General features: G+C 39.5%; 1 protein-coding gene across 1 annotated transcript in view; it reads left to right on the top strand.

Moving 5' to 3' along the window:
• The window catches only part of SH3RF2 (SH3 domain containing ring finger 2), a 127282-nt gene that overhangs the window by 58078 nt on the left and 53529 nt on the right, over positions 1-15675 (top strand). The window contains exons 3-4 of the mRNA XM_060180304.1: positions 4001-4270; positions 8708-8803. Of these exons, the coding sequence (XP_060036287.1) occupies positions 4001-4270; positions 8708-8803 (366 nt within the window). The remainder of the gene's footprint in view (positions 1-4000; positions 4271-8707; positions 8804-15675) is intronic.

The raw sequence follows: 15675 nt of genomic DNA on the forward strand, positions 1-15675 counted from the left end.
AAAGTAACCCAAGGTTGGTCTGGCAGCTCTGCAACACAGACTTCTTCTTTTCTCCTTTTAGGTGGGACCCTCACCTTCATTGCATAAGCTGGCTTCTAGAGCCCCATAGATCATGTCTGAATTCTGTGTTACAAAATGAACAAAAAAGAAAAAAATCAGTCTCTCTTAGAATGAATCCTGAAAGTTGCTTGCACTCCACTGAGCAGACTTATCTTAGCTGTCAGGAGACTGAAAGAGGTAGCCAATGGTCCAAGTGCTCATGTACCACCCCCTCGAAGAATCATTTATATTTATATTACAAAGAAAACTTGAGGAGGAATGTGGAATAATAAAGCTGTTTCCTGCTATTCCCAGCCCTAGAAGTCTGGCAGATTCAGATCATTTCCCCAGAATCCTGATCTCATCCTCCCCACACCTGCTTATTTCACAGGTAGGGAGCATTTTCTCCAAGGAACTATTTGTATGGTTTACTGATTCTACTCAGCTTGACTTATTTCTTTCCTTGATTCCTACTATACCATCGACATCTCATACCCCCACCTTATTTGTTTTCTTTTCTTATTCTGTTCTATGTTATTGTAGAAAAAATAGAAAGCATTGCTAAGCACTTAGAGAAACATATTTAATATTTGAAGATCTCACCACTTATAAACAGCCACTCTCTTTTTATGAAATTGCTTTATTGGGAGAAGTGATGACTTCCAACACTGCTGTTGTCACAGGTGCACAGTTTCACAATCTCCCCATGACAGGTGTTGGCACACTACACCCTCTCCCAACTTGTCCTAGTCCTCCACTATAGGACAATGGTTGCAAGTATGGGGAGATTCAGAAATAACTGCTCTTAAATGGCATAGGGACATCCAGCAATTACCCCTGGTAAAAATAAATATATGTATACCTAAGGAAAGTCTAATTTGCACTGCTGTTTTTAACCTTTTCTATTCTACTTAACAATCTATTATGAGTAACTCTGGATGCCATTAATTAAAGATCAACATCATTCATTTTAATGACTGCAGAGTCTCCCATTGTATTGGATGTATCATAATTTATTCAACCAATTCCATTTACATCCACAACACTGCTAAATCTCCTGATACAAATGTCGTCTTTGCTCACCTTCCCAAGAGCTTTATCCTTGAGCTCCATATCCCATCCCTCCCTTGAAAGTCTTCCTATTCTTTATCCCTCGGAGCATGAAACCAGGGTCATTATGGGGTGCAGTAGGTGGAAGGTCTGACTTCTGTAATTGCTTCTCTGCTGGACATGGACATTGGCAGGTGAATCTATACTGCCAGCCTGTCTCTCCTGTGTTTCTTTTCCCCTATCTGAATTCTCCTTACTGTTTTCACAGAGTACCAGAAAAGCACTGTTCTCCTACCCCCTCAGCAAAATGGTCTTGCCTCGACCCCTGAACTACTTGAAATTCTTTTTCAAATGAACATTGCAGACTCAGAAGATCCTTAAAGAATTGAGTTCATAGGGGCTATAAATAGCAAGGCTGTTCCCTGGAGGGTGGACTACTTCACCTCACTGCTGATGAAAGCACTAAATGAGAACAATCTCCAGTGATACTGAAGATATTTTCTCTTCAAAAAGAATTTTCAGAACTCTCATTTTGCCCAACTAACTTCAAGCAAGACCAGAGTGAGGTCACCTCCGTGTGGGCAAATTAGCTTCCATAAGAAAAAGAAAAAAAATTCACGTGACTGAAGCCATTACTTAGCACTCAACAGATTTGACAAATAATTATTCCTTAACTGTTTGAGGGTTTTTTTCTTTTTTTCGTCAATGATTGACTTGTGACTAATTGTTTCTTTGTCGTGGTTGTGGTTCCTAATGATACTAACACTCATGAGGTTCATACTTTTCAGAAAAGACTAAGGATAAATTTTGCTACATCATTTCCCTGTAGCACTTTTGATTTTCAGGGAGTTCAAACTCAATTTTCTTCTCATCAGCACAGAGGTAGATAGAACTGATATCATTAGCCCTTCATTAAAGAAGATGATGACAGGAGCTGTCATTTTATTGAGCATACCCTGACCAAACAGTATGTCAAATGCATTGTGAATACTGTAAATATCATATATATATATATATATATATATATATATATATATATATATATATACATTCCTCACAACTACCCTAATGAAACATATATTCTATTGCCCCATTTTATAAATTAACAGTGTTAGGAAAAAAACGATAAAATAACTTAATCAGAGTCACAAGAAAAAAGAAGTGGAGCAAAGATGCTAAATCAGAATCCAAGTCCTCAAAAGAAATGCTGATTCACCCGGAGAGAGAGAAGAGAAAGGAGAGGGACATATGGAGGTAGTAATATTGTCATGCGTGACTTGGAGGGGAATAAAGTATTGGATAAGGAAGAAAAGGGGGGGCAACTGTATGTAAATGTAGACAGATAGTTGTAGAGATGATGTCTACAACCTTAGGGGAACTGTGGTGTCTTACAGTGTGGCGACTGAAAATTCAGAGCTCTGGTGGTGGGAATGTTGTGGATTTGTATCCCTGTTGACATGTAATTTTGTAAATAGATACTAAATCACTAATAAATTTTTTTTTAAAGAAGAATTGATGACTTACTCAAGTTCACATAGCTGTGGAGTCAAATCCAAAACTGTGTTCCTCACACAGAGATTAAGAACAGGGACTCGGAGTCAGGATATGGCTCATTTGGTGTAGTACATATCTTGTCATGGTGGGGACCAGAGATCAGCTTCCCCAGCCAGCACAGAGAAACGGGGTAGCTTTGTGAGCAGTGGAATAATGCTGTGGCCTCTCTCTTTCTCTCTCTCTCTCTCTCTCTCTCTCTCTCAGCAGTGGAATAATGCTGTGGGCTCTCTCTCTCTCTCTCCTTCTCTCTCTCCTTCTTTCTCTTTCTCTCTCTCCTTTCTCTTTCTCTCTCTCCTTTCTCTTTCTCTCTCTCCTTTCTCTTTCTCTCTCTCCTTTCTCTTTCTCTCTCTCCTTTCTCTTTCTCTCTCTCCTTCTTTCTCTTTCTCTCTCTCCTTTCTCTTTCTCTCTCTCCCTCTCTGTCTCACTCTTTATCTGGAAAAGAAAAAAAGTTCAGAAGTTAAACTCCAACAAAGGAAGGAGGAGGGGGGAAAGAGACAGGCAAGTACAGAGGCTCTGGGATCTGGGAGATAGCTCAGCTGCTTGGAACGCCAGCTTGTAGGGAGTTGGGCGTTGGCGCAGCAGGTTAAGCGCAGGTGGCGCGAAGCGCAAGGACAGGCGGAAGGATCCTGGTTCCAGCCGCCTGCTCCCCACCTGCAGGAGAGTCGCTTCACAAGAGGTGAAGCAGGTCTGCAGGTGTCTATCTTCCCCCCCACCACCACCTCTTCCCTTCCTCTCTCCATTTCTCTCTGTCCTATCCAACAACGACAACAACAATAATAACTACAACAATAAAACAACAAGGGCAACATAAGGGAGTCGCTTCGGTGAAGCAGGTCTGCAGGTGTCTATCTCCCCCCCCAACCTCTTCACCTCCTCTCTCCATTTCTCTCTGTCATATCCAGCAACGACAACAACAATAATAACTACAACAATAAAAAACAAGGGCAACAAAATGAAATAAATAAATAAATAAATATTTTTTTAAAAGAACACCAGCTTGCATATCTGAGCCCCAGAGACCACAAATTCAACCCCGGTATTGCCTTATGCTAGAGCTGAACAGTGCTCTGGCCTCCTCTCTCACTCTTTCATTCTCTCTCATAACAAATCTATAAATTCTAAGCTTTGAAAAAATAAATAAAACAGGAGCTCTAGAATCTAGGACCCTCTGTCCAGATCCCACGTCAATGTTTTAGTTGCCCTAAATTATGGGTGTAATATATACACCTTAGGTGAAAATATCCACATACAGCACTTGGCATTTACAAAATGCTCAGTAACTACTTATTAATATGATGCCTTGTGCTCCTCCAGCCTCTGTGCTAAGTGTGTCTTTCATTGATCCATGCTTCTGCAGGTGCCTCGAGCAAAGGCTTTATGCAACTACCGAGGACAGAATCCTGGTGACCTGAGGTTTAACAAGGGAGATGTCATCCTCCTCCGGAGACAGCTTGATGAGAACTGGTTCCAGGGGGAGATCAATGGAGTCAGTGGCATCTTCCCAGTCAGTTCTGTGGAAGTCATCAAGCAGCTGCCCCAGCCACCCCCACTCTGCCGGGCCCTCTACAACTTTGATCTCCGAGACAAAGACAAGGGTGAGAATCAGGACTGTCTGACATTCCTTAAGGTGAGCTTTTGGGTGAACACTGAAGTCACCAATGACCACAGAAAGACTGGAAGAGGGCGGAGGGTAGATAGCATAATGGTTATGCAAAGAGACTTTTGGAGCCTGAGGCTCCAAAGTTCCAAATTCAATCCCCTGTACCACCATAAGCCAGAGCTGAGCAATGCTCTGGAGAAAAAAAAAAAAAAAAGAAAAGATTGGAAGAACCTAAAATTGCTTGTTTTTGCTGATTTTAGATAGTTTATGCATCATTATTTGGTAGGACCTCCAATAATATCATTTAACATCACTTTGTTATAATATTGATGTGGGGAAGGGAAATTCAACTGAGGTTGAATCTAACTGTAATTCCAGGATCTGCTTTCACTAGTCATCATTTTGCTTAAAGTGGCATTGTTCAAGAAACTCATTAGGATGCTAAATGAGGAAAATATTTATGTATGTACAGATATACATGTGCTTTGTACGTATGGATATGTATGTGCTGACCTCAGTAATGGGTGATTATAATTCAAACTGTGGGCAGTGGTGCACCAGGTTAGGCGCAAGGACCCGGGTTCGAGCCCCCACTCCCCACCTGCAACGGGAATGGTTCACAAGCATTGAAGCAGATCTGCAGGTGTCTTTCTTTCTCCCTCTCTATCTCTCCAACCCCTCTTTGTCCTATCAAATAAAATGGGGGGTAAAGGAAAATTGCCACCAGGAGCCATGGATTTATAGACATGCAGCCCCCCAACAATAACCCTGGAGGCAGAAGAAGAAGAAAAAAAAAGTCAAGAAAAGGAGCACTAAAAGGAGTTGGTTTGCCACCAAGTAACAGAAGCTACCATGATGCCAACCTGACTTTCCTGGGCAGACAACCTCACCAGTGAGTCCTAGAACCCTACCTCACCAGAGTCCTACTCTACAAGAGAAAGACAGAAATAGACTGGGGGTATGCATCAACTTGTCAACATCCATGTCCAACAAGGAAGCAATTACAGAAGCCAAACCTCCTACCTTCTGCACCACATAAATGTCTTTGGTCCATACTCCCAGAGGGATAAAGAATAGAGAAGCCTCCAATGGAAGGGACACAATACAGACCTGTGGTAGTGGGAATTGTATGGAATTATGCCCCTCTTATCCCATAATCTTGTCAATCATTAATTTTTTTTTAAAAAAAGGGGAGTTGATTGAGGTTTAAGATGCATATGGTAGAACAGGAAGATAGTTTGGTAGGGGTTGAAATGAACTGACACCTATTAGAAAAATGGAAATGTACCTTACTGACAACAACATATAATTCAAACTCCACATACATGAAGTCAGTAGAAAAATCTACTGATAGTAGTTTGTTAGAAATCCTTCAGTCTTGTCTATTTCAAGTACAAAAATAGGTACTTATACATCCATTTGTTCTACAGTCCCCTGTTGAGTACCTCTTCTTAGTAGACACTAGAAATACATCATCAACAAATCACATTCTTTGCTTTCCTCGAGCAGAAAATTAAAAAAAACAGACATGTGGATTTTAAAAATCACAATTATACTTTGATAACATGCTGTGCAAAACTACAGCTTTAACTTCTTCATTGTGTATCCCAAAGAGTATTTTTGGTGACTAGGTTGTGATCACCTAATTCTACTCAGTTACACCATTCGTTTTGTTATAATATTGCATCCAAAACACTCTAAACCCACAGAGTAACATAATTATACCTTTACTCATAAATATCTTCTTGCAAGATATATTTTCCAAGCACATTAATTACCCTAAGGATTTTTTTGTCTCTTTTTATTGGGTAACTCTATACCATTGGCAAGTATGTACTAAAGTCTAGACTACTTTAATTGCATGTATTATTTATTCTTCTCTAAGCATTCAAATTCTTTGAGTAGACCAAAGTTGAAGTGATTAAGATAGAAAAGGAAAAAATAAGTAGTTGATCAATTTTAGAATGCTATGGAAAGTTGAGACCTCCATAAGAAACCTTATGGTCTTTCTAAATTCAACTTGTCCAAATTTAACTCAAGATCTTCTCAAGGCTACTCTTTTTTTTTTTTGCATCTAATTTTCTCCCTATTTTTATTGGTGACTTAATATTGGTGTATAAGATTATTATAACATCACAGGAGTATAGTTCTTTTTTATTTAAAAAAAAAAGGAGACATTTTCAAAACCATAGGATAAGAGAGGTACAACTCCACACAATTCCCACCACCAGATCTCCGTATCCCACCCCCTCCCCTGATAGCTTTCCTATTCTTTATCCCTCTGGGAGTATGGACCGAAGGTCATTGTGGGATGCAGAAGGTGGAAGGTCTGACTTCTGTAATTGCTTCCCCGCTGAACATGGGCGTTGATTGGTCGATCCATACTCCTAGTCAAGGCTACTCTTTTTCTAGTGTTTTTTGTCTCAGAAAATTTATAGCTTGCACACACAGTCATATATCCATGCATGTATTCATTAAATACTTACTGGGTCACTACTAAAGCAGAACCACTAAATTAGGTGCTGGAGAAACAGAATTTTTTTTTTGAGACACAGAATTTAATACAACCAGTCTAGTGCTAGTGCTAACACTGAAAGTCTCCCTAGTCAAAAAGCAATAGCAGGGGAGTTGGGTGGTAGCACAACAGGTTAAGTGCACGTGGCGTAAAGCGCAAGGTCTGGCGTAAGGACGCTGGTTCGAGCCCCCAGCTCCCCACCTGCAGGGGAGTCGCTTCACAGGCAGTGAAGCAGGTCTGCAGGTGTCTGTTTTTCTCTCCCCCTCTCTGTCTTCCCCTCCTCTCTCCATTTCTCTCTGTCCTATCTTAACAACGACGACATCAATAACAACAACAATAATGACAACAACAATGAAAACAAGGGCAACAAAAGAGAAAATTAATAAATAAAGTTCTTTTTTAAAAAAAGCAATAGCAGGAAGAGACAGGTCCTGTGCACAAGGAGCTTGCAGTCTAATGGGGAGGACAGACATTAGAGAAACTATAACCTAAAAGTGCATAATTGAATATGGTATGAAGACTAGAAAGCTTATAAAAAGTCCTATGCAGTAATGAATTTAGATTTGGACTTATCTGCAATACTAAAGGGCATGAATTGGACTGTCAGAGAGGTCAGGTAATGAATATTCATGTTTAGGTTGATGCAGAGTCTAGAAATGTTCTTGATATATACTGTCTCAAAAATCAGCTTTTGGTATTAATACATTTCTGTGAGGTACACAAATAGGCAAAATGACCATAAGTCCTAGAATAGTGGTCACCTCTTCTTGCTTTGTGCTAGGAAAGGGTATAAAGGAGCTTTCCAGATGCTGAGAATGTTCTTTATGTCTTCTCGATGAGAGTTTTGCGTATTCAATGTTAAAATTCATCTGGCTTAACAGTGACAATTTATGTGCTTTATTGTAGACATGTTTATGGTTTGGGGAAATCTTTCTCGCTCTTTCTCTGCCTTTCCTTCTTTCTTTATTCAATTATTTCTCTCTTTCTTTCTTCCTTTCTTATTTTATCACTGGGGCCCACTGCTTCAGGCTGGCTTTTTCAGATAGAAAGACAGAGAGACAAAGACAAAGAAACCATAGCACTGAATTTTCCTTCAATGCAGTGAGGGCCAGGGTCAAGTCTGGGTCATTCCCATGACAAAGAAAGTGTCCCATCCAGATGAGCTATCTTGTCAGCCATCAGAGTTTTTCTTAACCAGTATGTCTATATATACATATGTATGTATCATCTCCATAGAAAAATATCTGTGGGGATGGTGGAGTACTAATAACCAAGAAGTCAACAGTGATTGTATCTATAGTAAATATAGGAAATTCTTTACCTTTGTTTCACTTAGCTGTATTTTCAAATGTCTCTACATATCTACTTATAATGTTTTGTAATAAATTTTTGAATAAAATGCCACTTTGCTTAAGTTTGATACATTTGAAATTGAATAGGTTCTGAAAAGTCTTCAAAATTAGAATGAAATCCATTTATCTTTTGCTGAGCTAAATGTATGTCTCCCTGTGACTTACAATTAAGTGAAACTTCTGGATCCTGTTGGAGATTGAAAATTTGAAGAATTTCCAAGTTTCCTTATTCAATTCCATCAGTCCTCCAAGTTTATTTTTACTCTTCTTATGGTTTTGGTAATCCAAATACAGCCTGTAATAGAAAAAAAGTCATTTTATCATCTTCAAAGATTTATTTGTTTGTTTATTTTAATGCTCAGCTCTGGCATATGGTGATGCTGAGGATCAAACCTGGAACCTCTGGGACCTCAGGCATGTAAGCCTGGTGCACTACCACTGAGAATCTCCCTAGTCAAAAAGGAATAGCAGGAAGATTAAGTAATGGTGTAAGAGTTACATTTTTCTTCCCTTACACCATCTGAGAGTAGCCTAATCCCCTGTAAGAGTTTTGACCACTTGAAAGCTAAGATTACTAACCATAACACTTTATTTCAGGATGATATCATCACTGTGATCAGCCGAGTAGATGAGAACTGGGCAGAAGGCAAGTTGGGAGATAAAATAGGCATCTTCCCGATCTTGTTTGTAGAGGTACGTGTCAAGTCTACATTTTATTCAAGTGTTCTCAGAAATGTACATGTGCCAGGGGCTAGGTGGTAATGCATTTGGTTCAGTATACATTTTGCAGTGTGCAAGGACTCAGGTTCAAGCCCCCAAGCCCCCCACCTATGGGGGAAGCTTCACAAATGGTGAAGCAGTGGCTGCAGGTATCTCTCTCCCTTTCTATCTCCCCCTTCTGTTTCAGTTTCTCTCTGTCTCTATCCAATAAATGAATAAAATAAAAATAAAAAATAAATGCACATTTGCTGCAGTGATGACTCAGAGTAACTTCTTTTTATTATGAAGCATAGTTCAGAACTAATGAAAGCCTCTCAAGAAAAGATATAAGACAATAATAACCCAGTTCTGGCAAGAGTATGGGGAAATGGGCCTTTTCATTCTGCTGATCAGAATGTAAAGTGGTACAATTTTTTATATTCATATCCAAAATCCAGTTCATATCAAAGGTGTTAAAAATGCACATCTCCTTTCAGTCATTACAATTCTGAAAGTCCATGTAAGACTATCAATAAAATAAAGACACAAAAGAGATATAGGCCCCTACTCTCAAGAACTGTAAAGGCAGACATTAATCAATTGTGACAAGTGATGTAAAGAGTGAAGCAGAGGCACGTTTGGGGATGAAGGGAATGTGATGTACAACTTACCTAAGCATGGAGGTGTCAAAGATCTTAAATCAAGATCTCATGAATTATTTGAAGTTAACTAGAGTAACACAGAGAGTAGTATATTTTAGGGAATGAAGATAGTGTGCAAAAGTCTTGAAGAATGAGGAAGTGGAGTGTGTCAAGGAATACTAGAGTTGGAGCTTAGAGAGTATGAAAGTGGCAAAAAAAAAATTAAAGAGGGAGGCAGATCATGGATGATTTTGTGAATGATTCTGTGTCAAGAAGTACTGTGTTCTCTATGCTATGATAAAAAACAGACTTAACGACTCAGTGGCTTACCAAAGTAAAAGTTATTTCTCAACCACATTAAATATTTGGAAGAGAATGGCAAGATACTCTGCTGATGCAGTCAGTCATTCAGGAAGCAAGAGTAATGTAGCCCTATAATCTGGAACATATGGACTTCATGTGTTAACAGCAGAGGAAGGGTAAGACAGTGAAAAAAAACCTTAAACATTTGTCACTCATTGTCTAATGGTATGGACTAGTCACACAGTCCCACCTGTCTTTTATTTCTAAGATCATGATAAGTTTTTTCTCCTTTTTAAAAATAGGTGTTTAATTAAGTCTTGAAAAATTATAAATTTCAGAGGTATCATTTGACACTCATGCACATTATGCACCTGTATTTAATTGAAAAGGACATGGACTATTTGATGAATCTTATCTCTACCATATATTAAGAACATCTGAAATTGACCCAGAAGTCTGTAGAAGTCATTGAAAGATTCTAGTGCAGCAGAGATACCATCATATTTGGATTTCCAAACCATTTATCTGACAGCTGTAAGAAGAATAGTTGGAGGTGGAAGGAGAGAAAAGCAGAAAGACCAGTGAAGAAGTTACTGTATGGTTCAACTAGAAATGGACTGTCTTGGGCAGAGATTGGAAACAACCAGACAGAATAAGAGACTTCTAGACAATTGATCTGTAGTACTTGAAAGCTGGCACAGGTGGAGATGGGGAGAGGCTAAGGACCGTGCCCTACTTACTGATTTGTATGTCAGTGGTAGAATCATCTATTGAGTCGAGCAAGGTTTACTGAAGAGGAACAATCATGACATTTGAGAGACATGGTTAGGTCTCCAAAAACATTTACAACTAACTTTAATCAGACACATAGGAGGTGCTTATATTTTTGCATATTAGAACTTGCTTAGAGCCTGCATACCACCCCTGCGTTATTGCAAGAGACTTCTGCATACAACCAGGAAAGTTTCTCAGTATTATAGCACTGGACTTGCATACATGAAGACCTGGGATCATTCCCCACCACCATATATACCAGAGCAGCCCTCTGGTCAGTCAGTCAGTCTCTCAATCTCTCTATCTCTCTGTCTCTGTCTCTCTCTCCCATATAAGAAAATAAATCATTTTTTAAAAGCTTCTTTATAGCTCTGAGGTAGAAAATGCTCTAGTAATTTTATTGCCTATTCTGATATTCTTTTTTTCAAAAACTTTTACATTTAATATTATTCATTTGGATATTCTCCTCATCACTTCACCTCTAAAATTAGTGATTACAAGAACCCTCAAAATTATCAAACTAGTCATTGCTTCCGTTGTTCTCCTAATTACTAGGAGGGGGAAAGATAATAAAGTGGTTGCTCTAATCTGGGAACCTAGCTTTCAAAAAATTACTTGAAATCTAAATTGAAATCTAAATTTTTAAAGCAGTACTTAAATTTTGACTCTACTCATTTCATTCAGGTTAGCATTTGTTGAGAACTCTTTAAGTAAGCTTTGAATTATCAGTGCCATGCAAAGCATGTAGAAAAAGAAAGCCAGCTTTCTTATAAGAGTGACTTTTTTGGCATAAACAGGATTTTTCTTGTTAATGTATCATTTGATTTATTGAATTGCACCTGAATAAAAAGGTAGCAAAGCAAACTATGAGGTTACACCCATTCTTGTCAGGACTTCTCCATGGGGCCCGCCTGGGTTATATGAATCTTGCTCAATCCAGTGAAACTCAAGGATTTTGTTTCAAATGAGTGGGTGCAAATTTAAGTGACCTTCAATACTTCTTTTTCCAGTGGAGTCATTTGTCACGTTGGCAGAAGACAGGACAGAACAAGAGTCAAACTAGGACCCTTTGTCAGTGTTGCTGATGGAAAAGTTGATGGTGTTGCTGACATGTAGATAGAACAATCAGATGGAAGTGGAAAAAAATTAATTAACTCTTTTCACTGTAGATGTAAATGAATATGGAGAATTTCACTCTTTCAAATCAAAAAGTTTATATTGCCCTCTTACAGGGTGGATGGAGACAGGGAGAGGTGCTCTGAGTAATGTGAGAAGTGTTCCTAGTCCAGGCTCTCATCAGAGTTGCCTTAACAAAATTTCAATAACTTCAAAATTGTCCTTCTGACTTCTACTCTGGTACCTTGAATGACACCAGGATGGGCATTTTGTTTTTATTTTTGTGTAAGTATAGTAAAAATGACAGTTTTGGGTATTCAGTTCTATACATCTTCATGAATATAACCATACCATAACCCAGATAGATCAATAGAATAGCTCCTACTGGAACCAAGTAGTAGTGCACCCAGCTAAGGGCACACATTACCATGCACAAGGACCTAGGTTCAAGCCACCAGTCCCCACCTGTAGGACAAAAGCTTCATGAGCGCAACAGTGCTAAAGGTGTCTTACTTTCTCTGTCTCTCGCTATCTCCCCTTTCTCTCACAATTTATCTCTGTCCTATCAAGTAAAAGAAAGAAAAGGTGGGAGAGGGTGTTGAGAAATGACTAATGGGGACAGTGGAATGGTTGTTCAGGCTCCAAAGCCCAGAGATAACCCTAGTGGCAAAACAAACAAACAAACAAAATGAATACCTCCCACTCCCCCCAAACAATATATCAGCCTGCAATTCCCATTGTATTCAACTCCTTCCCTTGACTCCCAACCCCTAACAGCTACTGGTCTGTCCCTACTTATCAAGGTTTCTCTTTCCAGAATGTTGCAGAAATGCAGTCAGAGAAAATGGAGTAGCCTTTTGGGTCTAACCTCTTTCACTTAGAGCATAATGTAGTTGACACTCATCCACAATGCTGCATGAATCAGTAGCTCACTCTCCTTCCTGCTGAGTCATATTCCATTGTAAGGATATGCCAAAGTGCTTATCGATTCACCAATTGAAAGGCTCTGTAGTTGTTTACAGTTGTTGGCAACTATGATAAAAGCTGCTATAAATACTTGCATGCTTATTTTTGAATGAGCCAACGTTCTCTTGGGTAATTACCTAGAATGGGGACTTCTGGGTCACTGCTAATAAGTACAATTATATGTTTCAATAAATTGAAAAACTGTAGCATGAGCTTAAAAAATAAATTACTAACATGGAGGGGGCCAGCTGGTAGCACACTGGATTAAGTGCACATTGTGCAAAGCATAAGGCCCAATACAAAGATCCCAGTTTGAAGCCCTGGCTCCCCACCTGCAACAGGGCTGCTTCACAAGTGGTGAAGCAGGTCTGCAGGTGTCTATCTTTCTCTCCCTCTCTCTGTCTTCCCCTCCTCTCTCAATTTCTGTCTGTCCTATCCAACAACAACAATAGCAGCAACAACAATGGAAAAAGATGGCTGCCAGGAGCAGTGGATTTGTGATGCAGGCACCGAGCCTCAGCAATAACCCTGGAAGCAAAAGAAAAAAAAATTAAAAACATAGGGCTGGGGAGACAGCATAATGGTTATGCAAACAGTTTTCATACCTGAGGATCCGAGCTCCCAGGTTCAATCCCTAGCACAACCATAAACAGAGATGAGTAGTGCTCTGATCTCTCTGTGTGTATCTTTATATATCTCATTAAAAATATTTTTAAATTTTCTTAATAAAAAAAAACATAAATCATGTCACTTCTCTGCCTAAATCCTGCCAAAGTTTTCCTATTACACTTGCCTAAGACTGAAACCTCCCAGGTCTTTGAGGGTGAGCCCTGTCCAGTTTTCATGGTCTCCTCTTTATTACTCACTCACTCTTTCCCAGGAGTCTTTCTGGATTTTTTTTAACTTTTATTGTGAAAGAGAGATATCAGGGAGCCATTTTGCTATTTATGATGTTCCACTATTTTTTGTCTTTTTTTTAATGTCATTCCAGAACCTCATGTATGTGAAGCATGTGCTCTACTGCTGAGCCACCTCCCTGATTCTTTTTTCTTTTTTCTTTTTTTATTTTTTAAGTTTTATTGAGGTTTAATTGATGTGCAATATTACATTAACTTCTTTTTTTTCTTTTATTGGGGGAATTAATGTTTTACATTTGACAGTGAATACAATAGTTTGTACATGCATAACATTTCTCCATTTTCCACATAACAATCCAACCCCCACTAGGTTCTCTGTCATCCTTTTCCAGAGCCTGTATTCTTCCCTCCTGCACACACACACCCCAGAGTCTTTCACTTTGATGCAATACACCAACTTTCTGCTCCTTTCTTTTTTTCTTTTTTTTTTTAATTTAAGAAAGTATTAATTAACAAAACCATAGGGTAGGAGGGGGTACAATTCCACACAATTCCCACCACCCAATCTCCATATCCCACCCCCTCCCCTGATAGCTTTCCCATTCTCTATCTCTCTGGGAGCATGGACCCAGGGTCATTGTGGATTGCAGAAGGTAGAAGGTCTGGCTTCTGTAATTGCTTCCCTGCTGAACATGGGTGTTGACTGGTCGGTCCATGCTCCCAGTCTGCCTCTCTCTTTCCCTAGTAGTGTGGGTCCCTGGGGAAGCTGAGCTCCAGGACACATTGGTGGGGTCTTCAGTCCAGGGAAGCCTGGCCAGCATCCTGATGACATCTGGAACCTGGTGACTGAAAAGAGAGTTAACATATGAAGCCAAACAAATTGTTGAGCAATCATGAACCCAAAGCTTGGAATAGTGGAGAGGAAGTGTTAGGGAGGTACTCACTGCAAACTCTAGTGTACTTCTGCTTTCAGGCATATATTTTGCAGTAGTTACGGATACGTGTAAACATATGCTCTCTCTCACAGAAACTGGTGTATATCTAGGTTTTGGGACTTTGTTAGAAAGTGAACCACCTGAGATGGAATTAGAGTATACTATGAAAGGAAAGGTCTCACCCAAGTAATGAAGCTGAAGGGTTGTCATTCCACACGTGAAGTCTCTGGACACAGTCTGAAGTGAAGCATGTTGAGGTGGCAATCATTGTGTTGTTTAGGTTGTGATCAACAGATGCAATATTCCCCAAGGACTCCATAACACACAACCAAAAAGAGGTGTGTACTCCTATGTTCATAGCAGCACAATTCATAATAGCTAAAACCTGGAAGCAACCCAGGTGCCCAACAACAGATGAGTGGCTGAGAAAGCTGTGGTATATATACACAATGGAATACTATGCAGCTATCAAGAACAATGAACCCACCTTCTCTGACCCATCTTGGACAGAGCTAGAAGGAATTATGTTAAGTGAACTAAGTCAGAAAGATAAAGATGAGTATGGGATGATCCCACTCATCAACAGAAGTTGACTAAGAAAATCTGAAAGGGAAACTAAAAGCAGGACCTGACCAAATTGTAAGTAGGGCACCAAAGTAAAAACCCTGTGGTGAGGGGTAGACATGCAGCTTCCTGGGCCAGTGGGGGGTGGGAGTGGGTGGGAGGGATGGGTCACAGTCTTTTGGTGGTGGGAATGGTATTTATGTACACTCCTAGTAAAATGTAGTCATATAAATCACTAGTTAATTAATACAAGAGGGGGAAAATTAATTGTATGTCTCGAAGTTTTTCAAAACACAAACTGAATCTTTTCAATATATAGGCTGTGTAATTGATATGCAGACTCTCTCAAAAGCCTAGACCAAGTAGATCAGAAGCAACCAATAGCACAGTTATATACAAGATACTGGGTACTGTACAGCAAACCCTAACAAAAGGACTTTTCAAAGTTAACCCAATTACCAAATAATGTGATGATAACATTAACTATCAATTGTCTTTTTGAACCCTAAGACAGCAGGAACCTCACATCTCCACTATAGAGCCTCTACTTACCCCAGTCCTAGAACCATTGGATAGGACCCACTTTCTGTTCCTTTCTTATCTTTTCCTCAAAGAGACTGCCATCACTCAGGACCTTTCCCAGTCCCTCTTCCTGGCAGGTGTTTACCCCCATCTTGTCATCAATGTCTCAGGTTAAATGTTACCTTCTC

Source organism: Erinaceus europaeus, chromosome 2 (genome assembly GCF_950295315.1).
Source record: "Erinaceus europaeus chromosome 2, mEriEur2.1, whole genome shotgun sequence".
In the NCBI taxonomy this organism is placed as follows: Eukaryota; Metazoa; Chordata; class Mammalia; order Eulipotyphla; family Erinaceidae; genus Erinaceus; species Erinaceus europaeus.